Source organism: Sceloporus occidentalis, unplaced genomic scaffold (genome assembly GCF_023333645.1).
Source record: "Sceloporus occidentalis isolate IW3139 unplaced genomic scaffold, rSceOcc1.0.p SCAF_148, whole genome shotgun sequence".
Lineage (NCBI taxonomy): Eukaryota > Metazoa > Chordata > Lepidosauria > Squamata > Phrynosomatidae > Sceloporus > Sceloporus occidentalis.
In genome coordinates, this window is record NW_028317128.1 from 1,395,670 (window position 1) to 1,415,353 (window position 19,684).

At 50.3% G+C, this 19,684-nt stretch overlaps 2 protein-coding genes across 4 annotated transcripts; one reads left to right on the forward strand and one right to left on the reverse strand.

Annotated features, from left to right (window-relative positions):
• Nucleotides 1-441: 441 nt before the first annotated feature.
• Nucleotides 442-10,848, reverse strand: LOC149280731 (general transcription factor IIE subunit 1-like). The gene is made up of 4 exons (XM_089500152.1): nucleotides 10,401-10,848; nucleotides 2,934-3,135; nucleotides 1,190-1,425; nucleotides 442-869 (listed from the first exon to the last, which is right to left on the reverse strand). The coding sequence occupies exons 1-4, from the start codon at nucleotides 10,846-10,848 to the stop codon at nucleotides 442-444; spliced, it is 1,314 nt and encodes a 437-aa protein (XP_089356278.1).
• Nucleotides 10,849-11,989: 1,141 nt separating this feature from the next.
• Nucleotides 11,990-15,656, forward strand: LOC149280732 (rab-like protein 3). Of its 3 annotated transcripts, none has more exons than XM_089500107.1 (8): nucleotides 11,990-12,035; nucleotides 12,464-12,555; nucleotides 13,176-13,305; nucleotides 13,582-13,696; nucleotides 13,886-14,036; nucleotides 14,231-14,302; nucleotides 14,756-14,836; nucleotides 15,591-15,656. In XM_089500107.1, exons 1-8 carry the CDS (start codon nucleotides 11,990-11,992, stop codon nucleotides 15,654-15,656), a joined length of 753 nt encoding a protein of 250 aa, XP_089356233.1. The 3 variants fall into 3 exon arrangements, with proteins under 3 accessions (XP_089356233.1, XP_089356234.1, XP_089356235.1); XM_089500108.1 differs by having other exon boundaries at nucleotides 14,756-14,794; XM_089500109.1 differs by lacking the exon at nucleotides 14,231-14,302 and having other exon boundaries at nucleotides 14,756-14,794.
• Nucleotides 15,657-19,684: the final 4,028 nt, after the last annotated feature.

Sequence of the window (19,684 nt, forward strand, 5' to 3'; positions counted from 1 at the left end):
GACTGGGTCTGCAACCTCGGGTGCATCGCCTCTCTTTGGCGGAACTTCAATTCTAGGGGGAACTCATCGGATTATAGCAAAACGGCCCCAAATCACAGGATGGGGAGGGCTTTTAAAACGTCGGGATTTAAACGTTCTCAAGGAATATGTAATAAAATGCAAAAATAGAAAAGGCTTTCCTCCTAAAAAGAACGCGCTTGTGGTTAAAATAAAAACATGAAAAACGCAAAGTGTTAAAATTCTACATAAAAAAAAACAAATAAAAAAAAAAAGCGGCAGAAGGCGGGGCAGCTTTCTGAGGGAATCGGCCGTTCCAAAACCGCGCGTCAGAGAAAAAGCCCAGAGGATGAAAGCGAAGGGAACGTGAACCTTGGATTTGCTTTAACGGACGGACCCCAAACCCGGGCCGCCTCTGTAACAGTCCATCGTCGCGGCAACCACTCAGTCGTACAAGGCCTCAAACATCTTCTTGCCCATTTCTATGTAGACGTCCTTCTCCTGGGGCGTCATCTGCGCCACGAGCTCGGGCCGCTGGCTCACCTGGCTGTACGGGAACGGGCGCCCGCCAACAGTCACCGTCGGATCGGCGGCTATCTCTTCAAACTCGTCGTCGTCATCATCTACTTCGTACTGACGGGAAGAAGGTATCACGGGGTGGCGCGCTGCTGGGCTGTCCTGGTCCGACTCACTGGTGTCGCTGTCCGAATCGCTGCCTGCAACCGTGCTGGACGCTGCTGCCGCCGCGGCCCCCGCCGCCGAGGCAGCGCTCTTCTTCTCATGAATAAGCAGAGCCTGCATCACCTCCTCGTCTTCGTCAGCCACGGGGCGGCTCTCTTCCTGGTCCTGGAAGGCGTTTGTGTCCATTGTGCCTACGAAAAAAGCAGCAGGACGGTCAGAGAAACAGCAGCAACGTTGATAAATGTAACGCAACGCATTTGGCTGATAGAAACACGCTGATCGTGAGCTAAATGGGGAAATCATCACTTAAAATGGATTCTGGGATTGAGTAGACGCCAAACTCGTCAGAGACTAAGAAATAATTAGCGTGAATTAAATTGGGGCTCACTGCAATCACCAAATAATGTGATTACGCCCAATTACGGCCCTCTGGCTTCTCCCCGGCCACCCCTCGGCTCCGCTCACACATACAGCGTGTGATATCGCTCCACACAAACACTTTGTTTCTCACCATCTTTGAGGTCGCCGGCTTCGCTGTAAGCCCCCTGGACCGTGCTCTCCCTCAGCCAGATGGGTCTCTCCTTGACCGGCTTGCCCTCGGCGGCCGCCCTCTGCAGGTCCTCCTGCTCCTCCATGCTGATCACCACGTCCTGCGTGTACAGATTGTCGTACGAGGGGCCCTTGGTGCTCCATGCTTCCCGCTGCGGCCCCGACGCTCCAGCCGCTGCCGACGCGTTCCTCTCCTTACTGCAATATTCAATATTATAAAAGCTCATCATTAAAGAAATCCAACAAACAAACTGTCCGGCCCCCGGGTGGTCGCTCTAACTGCCCCGCGGTTCTCATCTCATCACGCCGGTGCAGAGACGTTTTTTTCTAAAAAAACGATAGAATAAAGTACCGTATTTGCTTGATTATAAGATGAGGTTCTTTTTCAGAGCAAATGCTCTGAAAAATACCCCTCGTCTTATAATCGAGTGGCATATAGGGGTATAAGAAATTTCTGGAGGCAGAGTGGCACATAGGGGGTTAAAAGGCATATCATGGGGCACAGTGGCATATAGGGGCATAAGGCATTTCTGGGGCAGATGTGCATAACTGGGGGGCGGGTTGGAAAATAGAAGGAAATAAAACCAAAATATTTTTCTCAATCATAGCTTTTATTAAAAAAAATTGTTCACATAGTTTCGATGAATTAACATTTACTAGTAAAACTTTTTTCCTATAGGGTCGTCTTATATTCAGGCTCTCTTTTTTTTTCCTAAATTAATATTCAGATTTGGGGGGGTCGTCTTATAATCGAGCAAATACGGTAATTCCCGCAGAGGTGGTCCGGTGATCGGAGACAAACCGCAGGGAGCTCTGGCGCATGTACTGAACACACGGCACCCCTTTCATTTATTCACGTCAATCCCTTTAGTGTCTAAGGAAGAAAGTAATCGTACGGTCTCCGGGGGGCATTAAGAATTGGGCCCCTATAGGCACTGCTTTCCGAGGATAATGGGGCTTGTAGTCAGCGTGGCGACGAAGCCGAGTTTCTTCTCGCCGCTCAGCTCTCTCGTTCACTTCACTCAGACCCAAACTTCCAGATATATTTCCCCAACTCTCCCGCCGGCCCCCGGGGACTCCTTAACCGACTCGACGCAAACCCCTCGCCTGTTACTTAGCACTTAAAAGCGTGGCGTTGAGAGAGATGAATGCCGGTTCTCACCAGGCATCGATTAAGGAATAAAAGCTGAGAAGCGATTATACTGATTATCACTCGAAGCGCCAAGTTTCTGCGGCTGACAGTTTTTGGAGACGGATCTGAAGGGGGGGGGCTTTCTTGGTCTGTTAGAAACTCGCTCAATCGTAATCTGTGTCGCCGACTAATACTTAACGACCCGTTCGACACGGCGGGGTATTCACTAATGCCCCCCATAGGGGGATAGCGTTCAGGGGATGGTATCCCACGCGTTTCGCTGGAGCGCCAATGGTTCTGACCCAACAAGGACCTGCTATCTCCCGCACGGACGTCTCTGCTCTTCCTTTAAGGTTTTGCCAGTTTGGGTCGAGGAACAACCCAGAACCAAAGCGTTAGTTAATTTACCCCAAAAACTACCCCCACCCGGCCTCCGGCTTCTCGCAAACACTTTAGAACGTTAACGATCGCATCAAAGGATTCCCCGTAAAACTCCCGTCTCTGAGCGCCGCGTCTCAGTTTGCACCCAATACAGGATCGCGGGGCCAGGCGACGAGGGGTTAAGGGGCGGTACCTCTGTCTGAGACCCGGGATCTCGGTGGGCTCCGGCTCCAGGATCTCGTAGGCCAGGTTGATGTCCTCCGTCTCCCTCAGCAAGGCGTATATGGGCTCGATCTGCTCGTTGAATCGAGCCACCAGGGTGCGGGCGTCCTTCTTCGGCATGGCCGACTCGTCCTCCTCCACCTCCGTCTGGCAGAACGTGCAGCGGAAAGTGCCTGGGGGGGAGACACAGGAGGCGGATAATAAAATAATGCGCCCCTTGCGGAATCACGGCCGCTAAACCAATGGCCCTTTATCACTCCCATCACTCCTGTGTTCCAATGGCCCTTTATCACTCCCATCACTCCTGTGTTCCAATGGCCCTTTATCACTCCCATCACTCCTGTGTTCCAATGGCCCTTTATCACTCCCATCACTCCTGTGTTCCAATGGCCCTTTATCACTCCCATCACTCCTGTGTCCCAATGACCCTTTATCACTCCCATCACTCCTGTGCTCGCTGATCCAAGTTAAAGTTTAAAAAGCTAATCGATGGTTAGAAACCCTTTTGTAATTATATTACAGCCAGAAATTTCCTTGTTTTCCTTGAAAACAGTGAAGTGACCCCAAACTTTTGAACCGTAGTGTGTGTAATGAATGCAGGGTGCAGGGGGGGCTGTGTGGAATATTCAGGTTCAGGGTCTGCTTTTCACAGCCGGTGAATTTCTCGCTCAGACGCCCACAGAACGTCTTTATTGTCAGCAGCTGTCGGGAACGTGGGATGTGTACCGGGGACAGGAAGAGAAAGCGAGAAGAGAATGAAAGCAAACGGAGGGCCGTGAGGGGCCGTGCCTGTGCGAGCCTTCCAACTGCCGCCATCACCCGAGAGCCAACGGAAATATCGAACGTCTTTGTATCGACGCCCACCAGGGCTGCAAATAACGGTTATTTTCAGAATTAATTAGCTGGACGATGTAAATTTTTCATTTATTTAAAATAATTTAATAAAATTTAATAATTTAAATGTAAAAATAAAAATTGGCAGCGATTTTCATTATCGATTTTATCGATTAGTTGTTGCAGCCCTAACATCCACGATAAAGAACCAATTCCACTTCTTAAAGGCCATCAAACGTCTTACATCACATGGAGGGTGGTAGATAAACAGAACAGCCTCCCAGCAGAAGTGGTAGAGGGTAATACAGTGAGGGAATTTAAACATGGATGGGACAGACATACGGCTCCTGAGTCTAAGGTACGACTAATTGGGTTTCCTACCTGTAACAGAAGATACTAGGAAGGTTTTATATTGAGAATTACAGCTGTAGTCTATACACCGTGCACAACGTCAGGCAGGGGCTGCAAAAGCCAGCAAAAAAAGAAATACGGTCACTATATGTATACAGCAGGTCCCAATCGCATCCCAAACACGCAACGCACTGATAAGCCCCAGCGGCAGCTTCACAAACCGTACTTTAGGATGTATAAGGTGTGTATACGGCAGGTAAAAGCGCCAGGAATCGGTGAACGCGTCGGATCCGTGAGCGGGGGGGGGGGGGCGACTCGTTGGGTAATAAACAGGTCAAGCAGAGTTTATCGTCACGAAGACTCACCGGGAGGCTTGTTATTTTACTTATATATTACAGGGAAGGGCAGCGATGGCCTCGGCCGGTGCGGCACACAGAGCCGTGCGGCAGAAGAGCTGACGCTTCTCTGAAGCTCCGAGAGGTCGAGGAGCCATGAGAGACGTTTAAAGCACTTAATGCTACGCGGGGGCCCTTTTGTGTAGCCTCTGTGGCCCCTGGGAGGATGGGTCACGGACATCACTCATTAAGAGTGTCTGAATGGAAGTTGGTTAACCAATTCACTGCCAAAGCACTGAGACTGCAACAAATATACAGAGGGCCATTCCAATACAAGGAAAAGGGTAACACTATCTGCCCCCCGGAATCGTACGGCTAAACACGGATCACCATACATGATACACGTTACAGATCATTCAACAGAAGCCCACATACTAAGGATTTACTGATGAAATAGACGTTTTTGGGGTCCTCTCAAAAAAAAAAAAAAAAAAAAAAAACCCCAAAAAACAAAGAAATGAATTCCGGTTCCTACGGGTCGGGCCACCAAAGGCAGGACAGGAGACCACCTCGGCGGGGTTAATGGGAAGCGCCCGGACTGACTCCGCTCGGGGCTTCTGTGCCATATAAAGGGTTAAATCTATATGTATTAAACAGCCGTGCGTGAGTTTTCTCAACAAACGTCATCATTTCGGACAGAACAGCTTTAGCAATAAGGGACTATTTTATCTCGTTGGGTGCAGCTGGGGGGGGAAGCTGGCGCGCTAATGACCGTCCCGCTGTGAACTCGCATTCCATTAAGGCTGCCTGAACCAATCAGCTTCCACCAAAGGGGAGGAGCTACCTAAAGCAGCGCAATACGTATGGTTTATTTGAAATCCCGATTTGTTACATTTTCTTGTTACTTTCTGCTGATATTAAACTATTAGATTCAGGGGAAAAAGATGCATTTTAATGGTTTTCCTCCCCAAAGGAAATGTTTCCGAACCAACGAATGCGCGCTCTGACGGCGCTGTGAATTAATATGTGCCGGAAGGACGCGATTATCATTCATCATCATTTCCACGGCGTTCTATTCTTCTCTCGAGCGAAGGACAGAGGAGAGAACAGAAAGCTCAGTGACGGCTTCCATCATTCAGAGCCCACGTCGGCCCCACGCACCGGGGGACCGCGCATGCGCGTCTCTATCATCCACCGCGGGTGCTCTGGCCGACTGTATAAACCCTCCGGGATCGTGGGGCGGAATTACAGGATTGTGGAACCCCAAAGTTAAAGCATTTTCAGGCCAGCTGCGCCCGTCCGGCTCCATCACACCAGGCGGCGCTCCCAGCTTTTACACCTCGCTAAGGACAATGGGCGGTCCCTAAACCCACTGAAAACAATGCATTTTGAGCCCGTACATGTACAGGCTTTGTCATTAAGGGGTTAATTAACGTTTGGTAGCATAGACACATACGATTGGGCTGCCATTTCTGCCAGGAGGCCGTTCCCTTTCTCTACTACCTTCTCAGCAAAACACAACTTATTGCACAAAACCGAAATGTTTTTTATTTTATAAAAAAGGATTTTAAATAAAAAAAACTCGTAATGCTGATCCGCTGCGAGGCGTTCGGAGGAAACCGAATGGAAAACACAAGAAGTCAGGCTGTCGGAAACGTTTGTCGTTCCGGTCTGGATGGGTATTCGGGCCGGGATCACTTAAATTCTCCTCCCCGTTCATTATGGGGCTGCTATCGCCCCCTCTTCAGCGAGCGCCGCCAATCCCCCCCCGCCGTTAGGACGGCAAACGAATCCTCACTCTGAATGTTTAGGTCAGGGGTTCTCAAACTGCGGCCCTCCAGCTGCTGCAGGACTACATCTCCCATAATGCTCCTTCAGCTAAGGGGCTGGCTGAGGAGTATGGGAGATGTAGTCCTGCAGCAGCTGGAGGGCCGCAGTTTGAGAACCCCTGGTTTAGGTGAACGCGACTCATGGGTTGATCGCACTCCTCAATGTTTAGTTACGGACGAGGAGCGTTAATTATTCAGAGGGCCGATTCCCAGGCTGACGGACACGCCAGGCGGGGGAGCCGGAGGACGGACCTGCAGCATGCATTAGCCTGCGGCGACACGGACCGGAGTGCGGGGGGCTGCCTAGGGTCCGGTGCACGCGGGGGCCATAGGGGCTCGTCTGCTGGAAGCGCAGATCGCAGGAGAGGTAACAGGAATGGAAGGTACCGGTAACGAGCAGAGCGCGGCGCCCTCTACTGGTCATCCAGGGGAACGCCATCCATCTCCAAACAAGAAATTACTTTTATACTATAGAGGAGGTCACTGAATCCAGCCACAAGGGGTTAATCCACGTGCAAGCCGCCCTTCGCACGACTCAGGTGCGTATCGGAGGAGGCTGGCAGGGTAAGGTAACGTTTCATTCTGGCCCCTTTGGCCCTTTAAAGCTGCACTAAATGCCATCTGCTAACGGCAGTATATCGGCTCTCCGGTACAACAACACGTGAGCGCTGAAATCGCGCATGTGCAATGACGTGTTCCGAGACACCGGGATATCGCCCTCTGAACGCCCTTATTTATTATTATTATTATCTTTTATTTATATGGCGCCAACAGTTTACGCAGCGCTTAATACAATAAATATATTCAAGGGGTCTGACAAGACGAGAGTCGACAGACTGAGACAAACCGATACATTAGGGGGAGAGACTTGGCTCGCAGGCTTACAATCTTGAGGGAGTACAGAATTACCGAGAAAAACGGCCCCACCGGACCCTGAACACACGTTATAGATCTAAACACCAAAGCAATCAAGCACCTGTTATTTACAGATATATGTCATTTATTTAAATCCCCCCCCCGTGTGCATCCCAAAGGAGCAGTCATCTTAACTGCCTGTTCTCAGGACATGCATGATTATTCCTCCCCATTAAGTTATATCTCCCCTGTCACTCAGTTGCTGATTGGTTCGGGCAGCCTTTGTAAGTGAGGGGATGTTAGATAATGCTGCCTCTGCCACGGCTGCATTTTTCATCTGAATTATCGCAAAAACAGCAGCAGTGAATGCTGGGTAAAAAAGGCCCAAACTGAACATCCTGCGAAAAATATATCTGCTTCCCAGTGTGAAACAAACGGCAGAACCCAAGAACTTCCTCAATCCTACTCTACGCCACCATTCACAATAACATGAAATGGATCAGAAATCCAGCACAGACGGGGTTAATGCTGTAAATGGCTGATTTTTAATGGAATCTCTTCATAGGCGCAGAGGCCCTTTATCACTCCCATCACTCCTGTGTTCCAATGGCCCTTTATCACTCCCATCACTCCTGTGTTCCAATGGCCCTTTATCACTCCCATCACTCCTGTGTTCCAATGGTCCTTTATCACTCCCATCACTCCTGTGTTCCAGTGGCCCTGTATCACTCCCATCACTCCTGTGTCCCAATAGACATTTATCACTCCCATCACTCCTGGGTGGCATGTTGTGTTCGCTGATCCAAGTTTAAGTTTAAAAGGATAATTGATGGTTAGAAACCTGTGAAGAACCCTGTCTGATCGTCACTGTTATTATATTTATTATTATTATTATATTTATTATTATTATTATTATATTTATTATTATTATTATTATTATTATATTTATTATTATTATTATTATATTTATTATTATTATTATTATATTTATTTGTACCCGGTTTGAATGTGGCTGCAGCTCCAGCCTTCAAAGAGACAATCCTATAATCTGGCTGGGGCTCTTAATCAGCCAGCACAGCCCTGTCGGCCCCGACGGCCCCCGCACTACAGGGGGGATAACACAGGTGGGGGAACCCATTGTATTCTGTAATCCCCTCACCTGATACATCCCCTGTATACTGATGGGATTTGTGATGGGATGTGGCTGATGGGATTTGTGAGGGGATGTGAGTGATGGGATTTGTGAGGTGATGTGGCTGATGGGATTTGTGAGGGGATGTGAGTGATGGGATTTGTGAGGTGATGTGGCTGATGGGATTTGTGAGGGGATGTGGCTGATGGGATTTGTGAGGGGATGTGGCTGATGGGATTTGTGATGGGATGTGGCTGATGGGATTTGTGATGGGATTTGTGAGGGGATGTGAGTGATGGGATTTGTGAGGGGATGTGAGTGATGGGATTTGTGAGGGGATGTGAGTAATGGGATTTGTGAGGGGATATGAGTAATGGGATTTGTGAGGGGATGTGGCTGATGGGATTTGTGAGGGGATGTGAGTGATGGGATTTGTGAGGGGATGTGAGTGATGGGATTTGTGATGGGATGTGAGTGATGGGATTGGGGGTTGGGTTCGGTGCACAGTGATTGGAGATTGTATATAAGTTCTGTGTGTTTGTAATAAAGAGAGTTCTGTTTTAACCTCGAAGCATGAAGTTCTGTCTCATGATTGAGGGGAGTGCTGGTCTGTGACTGCTTTCTTCGGACAGCCGCAGCGCGTCCGCTGACTGGGAGAGGGAAGGAGCTGACGGGCGGAGGTGTCCAGTCTGGGGCACGGGACGAGCCGTCACAAAACCCTTTTGTAATTCTGTTACAGCCAGAAATGTCCTCGTTTCCCATGAAAACAGCGAAGTGACCCCAAACCTTTGAACGCAGCGCGTATTACTGCACACCGATGTATTTAGCACTCGGATACCTATTTTTGATTCCATGGAACACAAGGCAGTTACACACACTAATATATACATATACACACACACACTAATATATACATATACACACACACACTAATATATACATATACACACACACACACACACACACACTAATATATACATATACACACACACACACACACACACTAATATATACATATACACACACACACACACACACACACACACTAATATATACATATATACACACACACACACTAATATATACATATACACACACACACACACTAATATATACATATACACACACACACACACTAATATATACATATACACACACACACACACACTAATATATACATATATACACACACACACTAATATATACATATATACACACACACACTAATATATACATATACACACACACACACTAATATATACATATATACACACACACACTAATATATACATATATACACACACACACTAATATATACATATATACACACACACACTAATATATACATATATACACACACACACTAATATATACATATACACACACACACACACTAATATATACATATACACACACACACACACTAATATATACATATACACACACACACACACTAATATATACATATACAAACACACACACACACTTCCATACAGTGTTTAAGTGATAATAGTATTAAAACAAAGACACTCATTAAGGTGGGCGCTCCCTTTTAAAGCTGAGGTTTGTAAGGATGGAGTTTTTCTCTGACATGCCTCGTTGTTTCCATAATGGCGGAAGCGAAATAACAAATACGACCAACGTATACAGACGGATAAGACACACAAAGATACGGACAACAACCGTTCATATAACACAGAGCTGCCAAACTGTCTTTTTCAAATTGAATTTAAAATGAAACTGTTTAAATTGGAGGGTAACTATGTATTGGTTTAAAAGGGCAGTGGATGAGTGGAGCAGCCTCCCAGCAGAGGTGGCAGAGGGTAATACAGTGAGGGTATTAAACATGCATGGGATAGACATACGGCTCCTGAATCTAAGACGAGACCAACGACTGATTAAGGTTTGAGTCGTTACAGCAGGAGAGACGGGCGACTAGACTTTTTTCACGCAACTCACCAAGTTTCTGCCCCACAGACTAATAGCGCGATGCACCAACACGTACTAAGGGAGGTAAAAAGCCTCAGAAGTCTGAATCTGGGGGCAGTAAACAGAAGCCCTTGCATCAAAAATGGGGCGCTGCGCATGCACCGGTGCCGTACCTGTCATGGGATCAAACAGCTGGTTGGCCTCCAGATCGGTGAACGCACTGCAGCAGTTGGGACATTTGAAGGACGCCCTGTTGGTGGAGTCCCGCTCGTCCGTCTCGATCCTCCGCCTCATGTGGTCCAGCTTGTATTTGACTACATTGACCAGCAGTTTATAGTTGATGAAGTAGTAGTTGTGACGGGTGGTCTTCCCGTCGCTGGCGGTCTCCACGCGCATTCGGCTTTTAATAAACTTGTCCCCCTTGAGAGTGCTCAGCACGGCTCGCAGCTGCTTGCGGTCGAATTTAAGCAGCTCCAGCATGTCCTCCTCCTTGACGCACGGGTTCCGGATCAGGATGTCCAGAGCCAGGGCATGTTCCAGGCCGTAAAAGCCCCGCACCACGTACTTGGCCAGGCGCTTCAGCACGGCAGGGACCTCGGTCACCACGTCGGGGTCCGTCATCTCCTCGGAGCCTTCAGAACGGAAAACATACGAGTTCATACAGAGCAACCCCCAGGACACTCAGCCAGCCACATCCATCCAAACCATAAGCTTTGTGGCTGAAGCACCAGCGAGCGACATATTATCCTCCTCCTAACACAGAACCCAACACAAAGAACAGTGGGCCCTATTTTTAGGGGACAGCCCCCCCCCCCGACTCTTTGACCACAGGTAACCCCCCCCAAACCCATCTTAGCCTAAAGGTAAACGGCACCCGAGTCCACGTTCCGCCCCAAAGGGTCACAGCGAGGACGACCAGGTTACATTTACTTATATAAAGGAATAAAAACCAGTGATCTTTACCTAAAAGCTTAGAATAGGCATGCATTATAACACACATTCACACATATATAATGCACTATACAGACTCCCACAACTCGCAGCCAGCGAGGGGGTATCAGTGGACATTCTAAGTAACTGCTGTCCCTTCTTTCTTTGCTTAGATACTTTTTTTCTTTTAAATGTACATCCTCGTTGTACTGCGCTGCAGAGCATGCTGGCGCCATATTAATTCCCCCTGTCAGGGATGCTGTTATGTGCTAGCAAACATTTGCCCTCAGCATGGCCACTAATGCCACTAATACCCCCAAAGCTCCTCCACTCACCCCTCACTCTCAGCTCGCAATGCCGGCCACACTGAACTGCGTCACCACCTATAGGAAGCGCATTCTAATGATGTAACGGCGCACGGCCGCCATGTTGGATTCGGTAATATTACCCAAAATGCGTCACAGGAGCCCGCTTCGGCTTAGTGATACTTCTCCCAGTTATCAAGCGCTAACTGGGCGAGTCGCAAACAATATGGTGTGAGAGGCCTGGTGTATTCATACCCAATATAATTCTATAGCTCCGCTTCAGAAGCTCAACTGCCAGCATTAAACATGGCCGCCGTACTAAATGCGTTCCAGGGTGAAACGCAATGCGCTAGACCTGACCGTCGGCCTTCCTACAGGCCTATAGAGTGATAACTCGTGTGAGCCAATTAAGGCAGCGCTTTCAGGAGACAGCCAATGGAGAGCTGGCATAGAGGAGGTTGCCTCGGTAACCGGAAGTTAGCAGGTGGCTCTGCCAGTGTGGAAGGGGCAGGTGACTGCTGGCTAATATGGCGTCACTGGACAGGGTAAAAGTGCTGGTGCTGGGGGATTCAGGTGAGCCGGGGGAGCCCAGAGCCCGAGGGGATCATAGCACCCGGAACCCGCCGGCAGATCGGCCCCATCCGGCCCCCGTCTAGTCGGCCGTTTCCCCTGCTGTAAAGACTCAAACCTTAATCAGTCGTTGGTCTCGTCTTAGATTCAGGACCCGTATGTCTATCCCATGCGTGTTTAATACCCTCACTGTATTACCCTCTACCACCTCTGCATTGTCTGCAAGTCCTCAGAAATAACTACCCCCAGTCCTTCTCTGTTGTTGCTGACAGAACTGCTCGCCCTCCCTGGGGTATTATTTCTTACTGATTGCAGGCGACATCCCCTCCCTGGTCTAGCAGGCTGCACATCGCGTGTTATTTACTGCAGCTTAGAAGCTGCCACCTGATTCTTAACGCTCGCGATTCACGCGGCTGCCGTATCGTTCGCAGGAGTCGGGAAATCCTCCCTCGTTCACCTGCTGTGCCAGAACCAAGTCCTGGGGAATCCGTCCTGGACGGTCGGCTGCTCCGTGGACGTCCGGGTGAGTGTGAGTGTGAGCGCCCGCTCGCTGAGCCGGGGGATGAAATATTTCTTGGCACCAAACTTCTTACCAGCGATGGCCAACCTCTCTCTCTCTCACTCAGCACAGTAGGGACACAATATGTATATAGGATGGACTGTGGTCTTTTTTTCAACCTTATGAACTGTTACTCTCTCTGTGTCTCTCTCGCTCGCTCTCTCTGTCTGTCTGTCTCGCTCGCTCTCTCTGTCTGTCTGTCTCGCTCGCTCTCTCTGTCTGTCTCTCTGTCTGTCTGTCTGTCTCTCGCTCGCTCTCTCGCTCTGTCTGTCTGTCTGTCTCGCTCTCTCTGTCTGTCTCGCTCTCTCTGTCTGTCTCGCTCTCTCTGTCTGTCTCGCTCTCTCTCTGTCTCGCTCTCTCTCTGTCTCGCTCTCTCTCTGTCTCGCTCTCTCGCCCGGTCTGTCTGTCTGTCTCTCGCCCGGTCTGTCTGTCTGTCTCTCTTGCTCTGTCTGTCTGTCTCTCTCTCTCTTGCTCTGTCTGTCTGTCTCTCGCCCTCTGTCTGTCTGTCTCTCGCTCTCTCTCTGTCTCTCGCTCTCTGTCTGTCTCTGTGGAATCGTCACGTCTTGCACTCCCGTTATTTTTAGCTGCATGAATACAGGGAAGGGACCCCGGAGGAAAAGACCTACTACACAGAGCTGTGGGACGTGGGGGGCTCGGTGGGCAGCGCCAGCAGCGTGAAGAGCACGAGGGCCGTGTTTTACAACTCTGTCAACGGTGAGTCTTGGCCCCCGTACTCCGGCATCCCGTCCACGCGGTGCTAAGGGGGGTCCGCGTCCGACAGGAGCACGAGGGGCCGCTCCGTAAACCACCAGGCACCGTCTGTATTCTAGCTACAGTCCTCTTCTGCTGCCGTAGAGACCCCGTCCAGAGCGGCCCTCCTTCCTATATGCTGTAAAATACGAAGGGGCCGACGGGAATCTGTTTATTTTGAAGGAGCGGCCGTGGCGTCGTTACTTTTTAATTGTATTCGTTGATTGAACCTCCTTCCAGGGATCGTCCTCGTCCACGATCTGACCAACAAGAAGTCTTCCCAGAATCTGCACCGCTGGTCGCTGGAGGTGCTAAACAGAGACGCGCAGCCGAGCGGGGTCCTGGTGACCAACGGGTGAGTGCTCACTGTGCCGAGTGCCGTCTCAACGGGTCTTGTGATTGGCCGAGTGATGGATGGCGGTACCTTAAATACAATTTTATCTGCTGGGGGGGGCAATGGAGATTTCTGTTAATTATCGATTTATTTTGGGCCACGATCGGTGGATTTGTGCCCCGCGTGTCACTTATTCCTGCCCGTTTCCAGGGACTACGACCGGGAGCAGTTTGCGGATAACCAGATCCCGCTTCTGGTCATCGGAACCAAATTGGACCAAATCCCAGAAACCAAACGCAACGAGGTCCTGACCCGCACCGCGTTCCTGGCCGAGGATTTCAACGCCGAGGAGATCAATCTGGTGAGTTTCTTATTCTATATATTATAGGATTATTAGAATTCTGATTTCTCGGATAAAAGTGATCCGCGTGGGGTTTATTCACTGAACCTGAGTGATGATTTTGTGTGTTTGCCCCCTCTCGGCGTGTTTTGGCACATGTTGGGGGGGGGGGGTCACCGTTATGTCCGCGGATAACTCCCGCTCTCTCCCCCCAGGACTGCACCAACACGCGCTACCTGGCTGCCGGCTCGTCCAATGCGGTCAAACTCAGCAGGTTTTTCGACAAGGTAACGGTCACCTGGATAGCGTTCCATATGAATGTCTGCGTTGCCATAGATACGGATAGTTTACCTAATATCTTTAGGAAAATAATGTGCTATTCTGAATACTGTGTGTTCAATCCAATAGATTGCAAGCTCCCGGGACCCTCTTCTCCTTCTGTCCCTGTGTGTTTTAATGTGGTTTAAATTTCTCTCTGCCCTGTTGTAACAGCGCTACGGAATCTGCGGGCGCCATATGAATAGATGGAGTATAAGTCGCGTCAGCGTGGCCGCCATGTTGCTTTTGCGTCCTGAAGGGTTATAAACCGGTGCGCTGAAATATTATTATTATCGCGGAGCCTCGAACGCGGAGACTTTTATTCTATTTTATTTATTTTATTTGGTAATTTCTTTTTATCCGTTTATTCGTGAAACGTTATTTTCTTCTTCACCGATCTGTTCTTCTCGTTCTGTTTCCAGGTGATTGAGAAGAGATACTTCTCGCGAGATTCGAATCCGGTACGAATCCCTCTAATATGTTTTTATATCGGTGACGTCAGCGCGTTTTTTGTGATTTTCCCTCCGTGGGACCTGCTGTCCTGCTCTGGATTCCGGTTCTTTCTGTTCACTCCTCATCATACGGGGTTTAAACCGGATGAAATCAATGATGGCATCGCCCAGAAACAAACATGACAGGGGGGCAGCAAACAGCAGGGCCGGCCCGACAATGGAGCCGAGTGGGGCAACCGCTCGGGGAGGCACTTTGCCCCAAGCCCCTTTTTTTTAGCCGAGGAGAGAGAGAGAGTGGTTTTCGCTTACCAAGCTGTCAGTACCCGCTCGGCGCCCCTCTCTCCTCTGCTTGCCCTCTAGCTCCGTCTCGGTGCCGGCTTGTAATGCTGAGCACTGGAAGATGATGTCATTTCCGGCTCTCAGCATAACAAGCCGGCACCGAGACCGAGCAGGGAGACTCGCCGCAGGACTGCTGAAAGGTAAGTACGGGGGGGGCGGCGACGGCATTTGAAACTTCGCCCCAGGCGGCATTTTGTCTTGGGCCGGCCCTGAGCAACAGTTATCCTATTTCTCTTGGAGCCGTTACGTTTTTTTTATATGTTTTTACTGTGCTCTGTCCTGAGAGGAGGTAGATAAGTGGAACAGCCTCCCAGCAGAAGTGGTAGAGGGTAATACAGTGAGGGGATTAAACACGCATGGGATAGACATACGGCTCCTGAGACGAGACCAACTGAAAAATGTACGATTAGATGGGGGCCGATCTGCCGGCAGTTTCTGTTTTTACCGTTTCTTTTCTCGCCCGCAGCTCTCGGGATTCTCTGAGCGGAAGCGTTTTGGAGGAGGATCGTTTAAAAGTTTTCACGCTGACTGAGGCAGGGTCTCTGCGCCGCCGGAAGCCACCGCTGGCTCGTCTGGACGTTGCCGTTTGTCCCGCTAGACTCCGGAATCGGGCAGGACTGTCTGCGGTTATCCTCGGGCCGCGCTGGGAACGTGCGACGATCAGAAGTCCCGGCCGAATCCCGGACAACTGGGACAGTCTGGAACCGCCACGGACCTGCGCCACGGGAAACGAGCTTTTACCCTCTCGCCGGCAGACGGATGGCTGCGTTACTGACCCCCTATTTACTAGACTGGCCCCGGAACGCAGCCGTTCGGCCCCAGCACTCGCCAATGTTTTCCCGCTCTCTGTTTGGCGAGTGTTGGGATCTCCTCCTGCTTGGCTCCTTGTAATTAGAGATAAAATAGAGAGACCCCTTTCTGCTCCCAGGCGCACCGGGGGGGGTGAGAACGATGCTTAGCAGACATGGCAGCTGGTAAGGTGTCCGGCTCTGGCCAGCAAATGGATCCGGGATGAGCAGCGGGGACGTTTAGTGGTGTGAAGAAGGACGGGGCGGCCTGCGGGGGTAAAAATGGAGCCGCTGGAAGGAAGGTGAAACCAGTGAGAGCTGCTAAAGAGCTGGGGGCCCACGTGGCCTTCACACCATCATGAGGGCAGAGGGGGCAGGTCTGGGGTATGGAGTTAGCGGGAGGATTGATCGGAGGGCAGGTTTGCTGATGGGAATATGGCGTGTGGGGTGCGGCCTTTCCTGGGGGCTCGGGCGTTGATCAATGGGATGGCGGACGGGGCTCAGGGGGTCCCGAAAATGATCCTCCGTGCTGGAAACTCGGATAAAGACGTCTCGCTGGCTGCGCGGCCGATCCGGACGCCTCTGATGTCCCGGCTTATAATGCGATCTCAACGCAAGGAATGTTTTAGAGTCAATAAAGTGTAGAAACGGATAATCCCAGATTATTATATAATACAGCGGCTTTTATAAATACAACGTAAGCACAGCGTGGCCAATAAAATGACACGAAATGGATCCGACATCCAGCACAGACGGGGTTAATGCTGTAAATGATTATTGTAGCTGGAAACGCCATACAGAGGCCCTTTATCACTCCCATCACTCCTGTGTTCCAATGGTCCTTTATCACTCCCATCACTCCTGTGTTCCAATGGCCCTTTATCACTCCCATCACGCCTGTGTTCCAATGGCCCTTCATCACTCCTGTGTTCCAATGGCCCTTTATCACTCCCATCACTCATGTGTCCCAATGGCCCTTTATCACTCCTGTGTCCCAATGGCCCTTTATCACTCCCATCACCCCTGTGTTCCAATGGCCCTTTATCACTCCCGTCACTCCTGGGTTCCAATGGCCCTTTATCACTCCCATCACCCCTGTGTTCCAATGGCCCTTTATCACTCCCATCACTCCTGTGTTCCAATGGCCCTTTATCACTCCCATCACCCCTGTGTTCCAATGGCCCTTTATCACTCCCATCACTCCTGTGTTCCAATGGCCCTTTATCACTCCCATCACTCCTGTGTTCCAATGGCCCTTTATCACTCCCATCACTCCTGTGTTCCAATGGCCCTTTATCACTCCCATCACATAAAATTAGATTTTCCAATACATGGCGAATTCCACGAGATCTCTGGGGCTGTTTCTGCCGCAGCCCCGGGGAGATATTGGGTAAAATCGCCTGTGGGGGGGGGGGGACGACACATCAATTACCCCCAGGGCCGGCCTTAGGGGTGTGCGACCTGTGCGACCGCACAGGGCGCCATGGTTGCAGGGGCGCTTGCCTGGGACTTAACTTGAAACATCGTTGTTTTTTTTTTGCATTTTTTTTAAACTTTATTTAACATCATTCATGTTAAATAAAGTTTTTTAAAAAAAAACCCCGATGCTTAAATCTAAGTCCCGGTCAGGGGCGCCGAGCGGTTGCTCGTGAAGTTCTCGGCAACCGCTCCGCGCCCCTCACTCTCCGTGACTCCGTTGCGGTGCCGGCACCGCGGCAGAGCGAGAAGACGGATGCCTCCCGCTCTCACCGCAGGACCGGCAACAAGGTAAGTGGGGGGGGTGTAGTTTGAAGGGGCAGAGGGGGGGGTGTAGTTTGAAGGGGCAGAGGGGGGGTGTAGTTTGAAGGGGCAGATAGGGGGGTAGCGAGGGGGGCGCCAGAGGAGTAGTCTGCACAGGGCGCCACAACGCCTAAGGCCGGCTCTGATTACCCCCACCCAGTAACCGCTACATCTGTGAGCTGCAGGGGTTGGATCCCCGCTGTCCCTGCTCTGGTTTTACCACCAAACTTCCTCTTTAACCCTTAGTTTTCCAAGCAGTGTACTGTCAGCATCTTTCTGCCTCGGTTCTGCCCCAATTTAGCAGCCTGACAGGTAGTGCGGATGTGCCTTTGCCACCCAGGGTCTGTCTACTAGTTTGCCAAGCAGGAATAAGCTCTCACTATATTAGCCTCTGCCACTTCAGCTGAGAGGCTGTTCCAGTTATCCCCCACCCTCTCAGTAAAGTAAAACGTCCTTGCGTGACACCGAAGCCTCTGACCTTTTAGTTTTAGATGCTGGCCTCCGGTCTATGTGTTTGTTTTAGGGCTTTGGTGTATGCGGGGTGTGCGTCGGCCCCTCGGACGGCCCGTGTCGCTGCGGATTGTGCAAGAGGTCTGCGTGTAATTAAATCCACATTGAGTTACAGTTTAAATCTCCTGCAAACCTCTGAGCGGCTGCAGAGCATCTAACTTCCAGCGGAGATGGCAGAGCTGAGGGTGAGTGTTAAATCGGGACAGAGAGGGGGGGCGGGGGGGCTTTAAAGAAAGAAAATGCAAAAAATCTTTCCGCTAAAAATGATTCATTTTCTGAAAATGCAAAAAAATGTAAAATATTCTCAACCAAAGTCTGACCGAAGATAACTTCTAGAGAGGGTCCCAGAGACCCCCAGAGGTCCGGGAAGGGGGTGTCTGCAGGACGTGGTTTACTAATAGAAAAACCTCGACCCCGCCATCAGATCGGCCCCATCCGGCCCCCCGTCTAGTCGCCCGTTTTCTTCGTTGGTCTCGTCTTAGATTCAGGAGCCGTATGCCTATCCCATGCATGTTTAATCCCCTCACTGTATTACCCTCTACCACCTCTGCTGGGAGGCTGTTACACTTATCCACCACCTCCTCAGTAAAGTAAAACTTCCTTCCGTTCCATCTCAGCCCCTAGATTCTGGTCTCTTCCCTCCTTTCCTTTGTTAAATCCCTTTTAGAGTGTGAGCTCCTGCGATCAGGCTCCCTGCCTTGCTGTATGATTTATGGGTATGGAGTATCTTCCTTCTCCGTTCTGTCCGATATATCGGTGACTTGTAGCCCCCGATCCAGATATAAAACCTGACCGTGAAACCTTCGAGGTGCAAATGAGGGACAACAGGAGGCTCAGTGAAAAAAGATTGAACCTGAATAACTCACCTGTGTTCAAGCAGGAATAGCTATATAGCCTACTTTGAGGCTTAGAGAGCCGTATGCCTTTCCTTTGCCTGATTGTTATCCGATGGATTAGCGTGTATGCGCAGTCTGACTGTATGATCAGGTTCCAGCGTATGTATAGAGCAATAGTCTGCATGCAGCGTATGATCAGGCTGCAGCTCATGTATAGGGCACACAGCAGTTGGTGCGGTGGGGCATTTGGGATCTTGGGATTTTGCCCCGTGTTTCATTAGTTACGCCAGACGCTGGATGTATCGGCGCAGAGTACATCGTGGGCTGCGGTTTTTATGTTACGTATCATATATATATATACTGTCTGCAGAGCATTTCACCTCCGACGCTGCAGGATATCGTTATAATTGGGTAGAAGGCATTGATCCCGGGGCCCCTGCCGGCTCTCGCCGGTGACCTTGGGACCCCGCTGGTTCTGGTTGGACTTTGGCTGCCAGAGGTTGACAGGGGTGGGACGAGGTGGGCGTGCTCTCCTCAGCCAATCACAGCCCGTTGTGCTGCATCTGCCCAGCTGTTCCGCCACATGGAAACTTGCAATCTACGGACTTCAAAGCGGAGCCGGATTAACCCTTCCCTCTCCCGCTTAC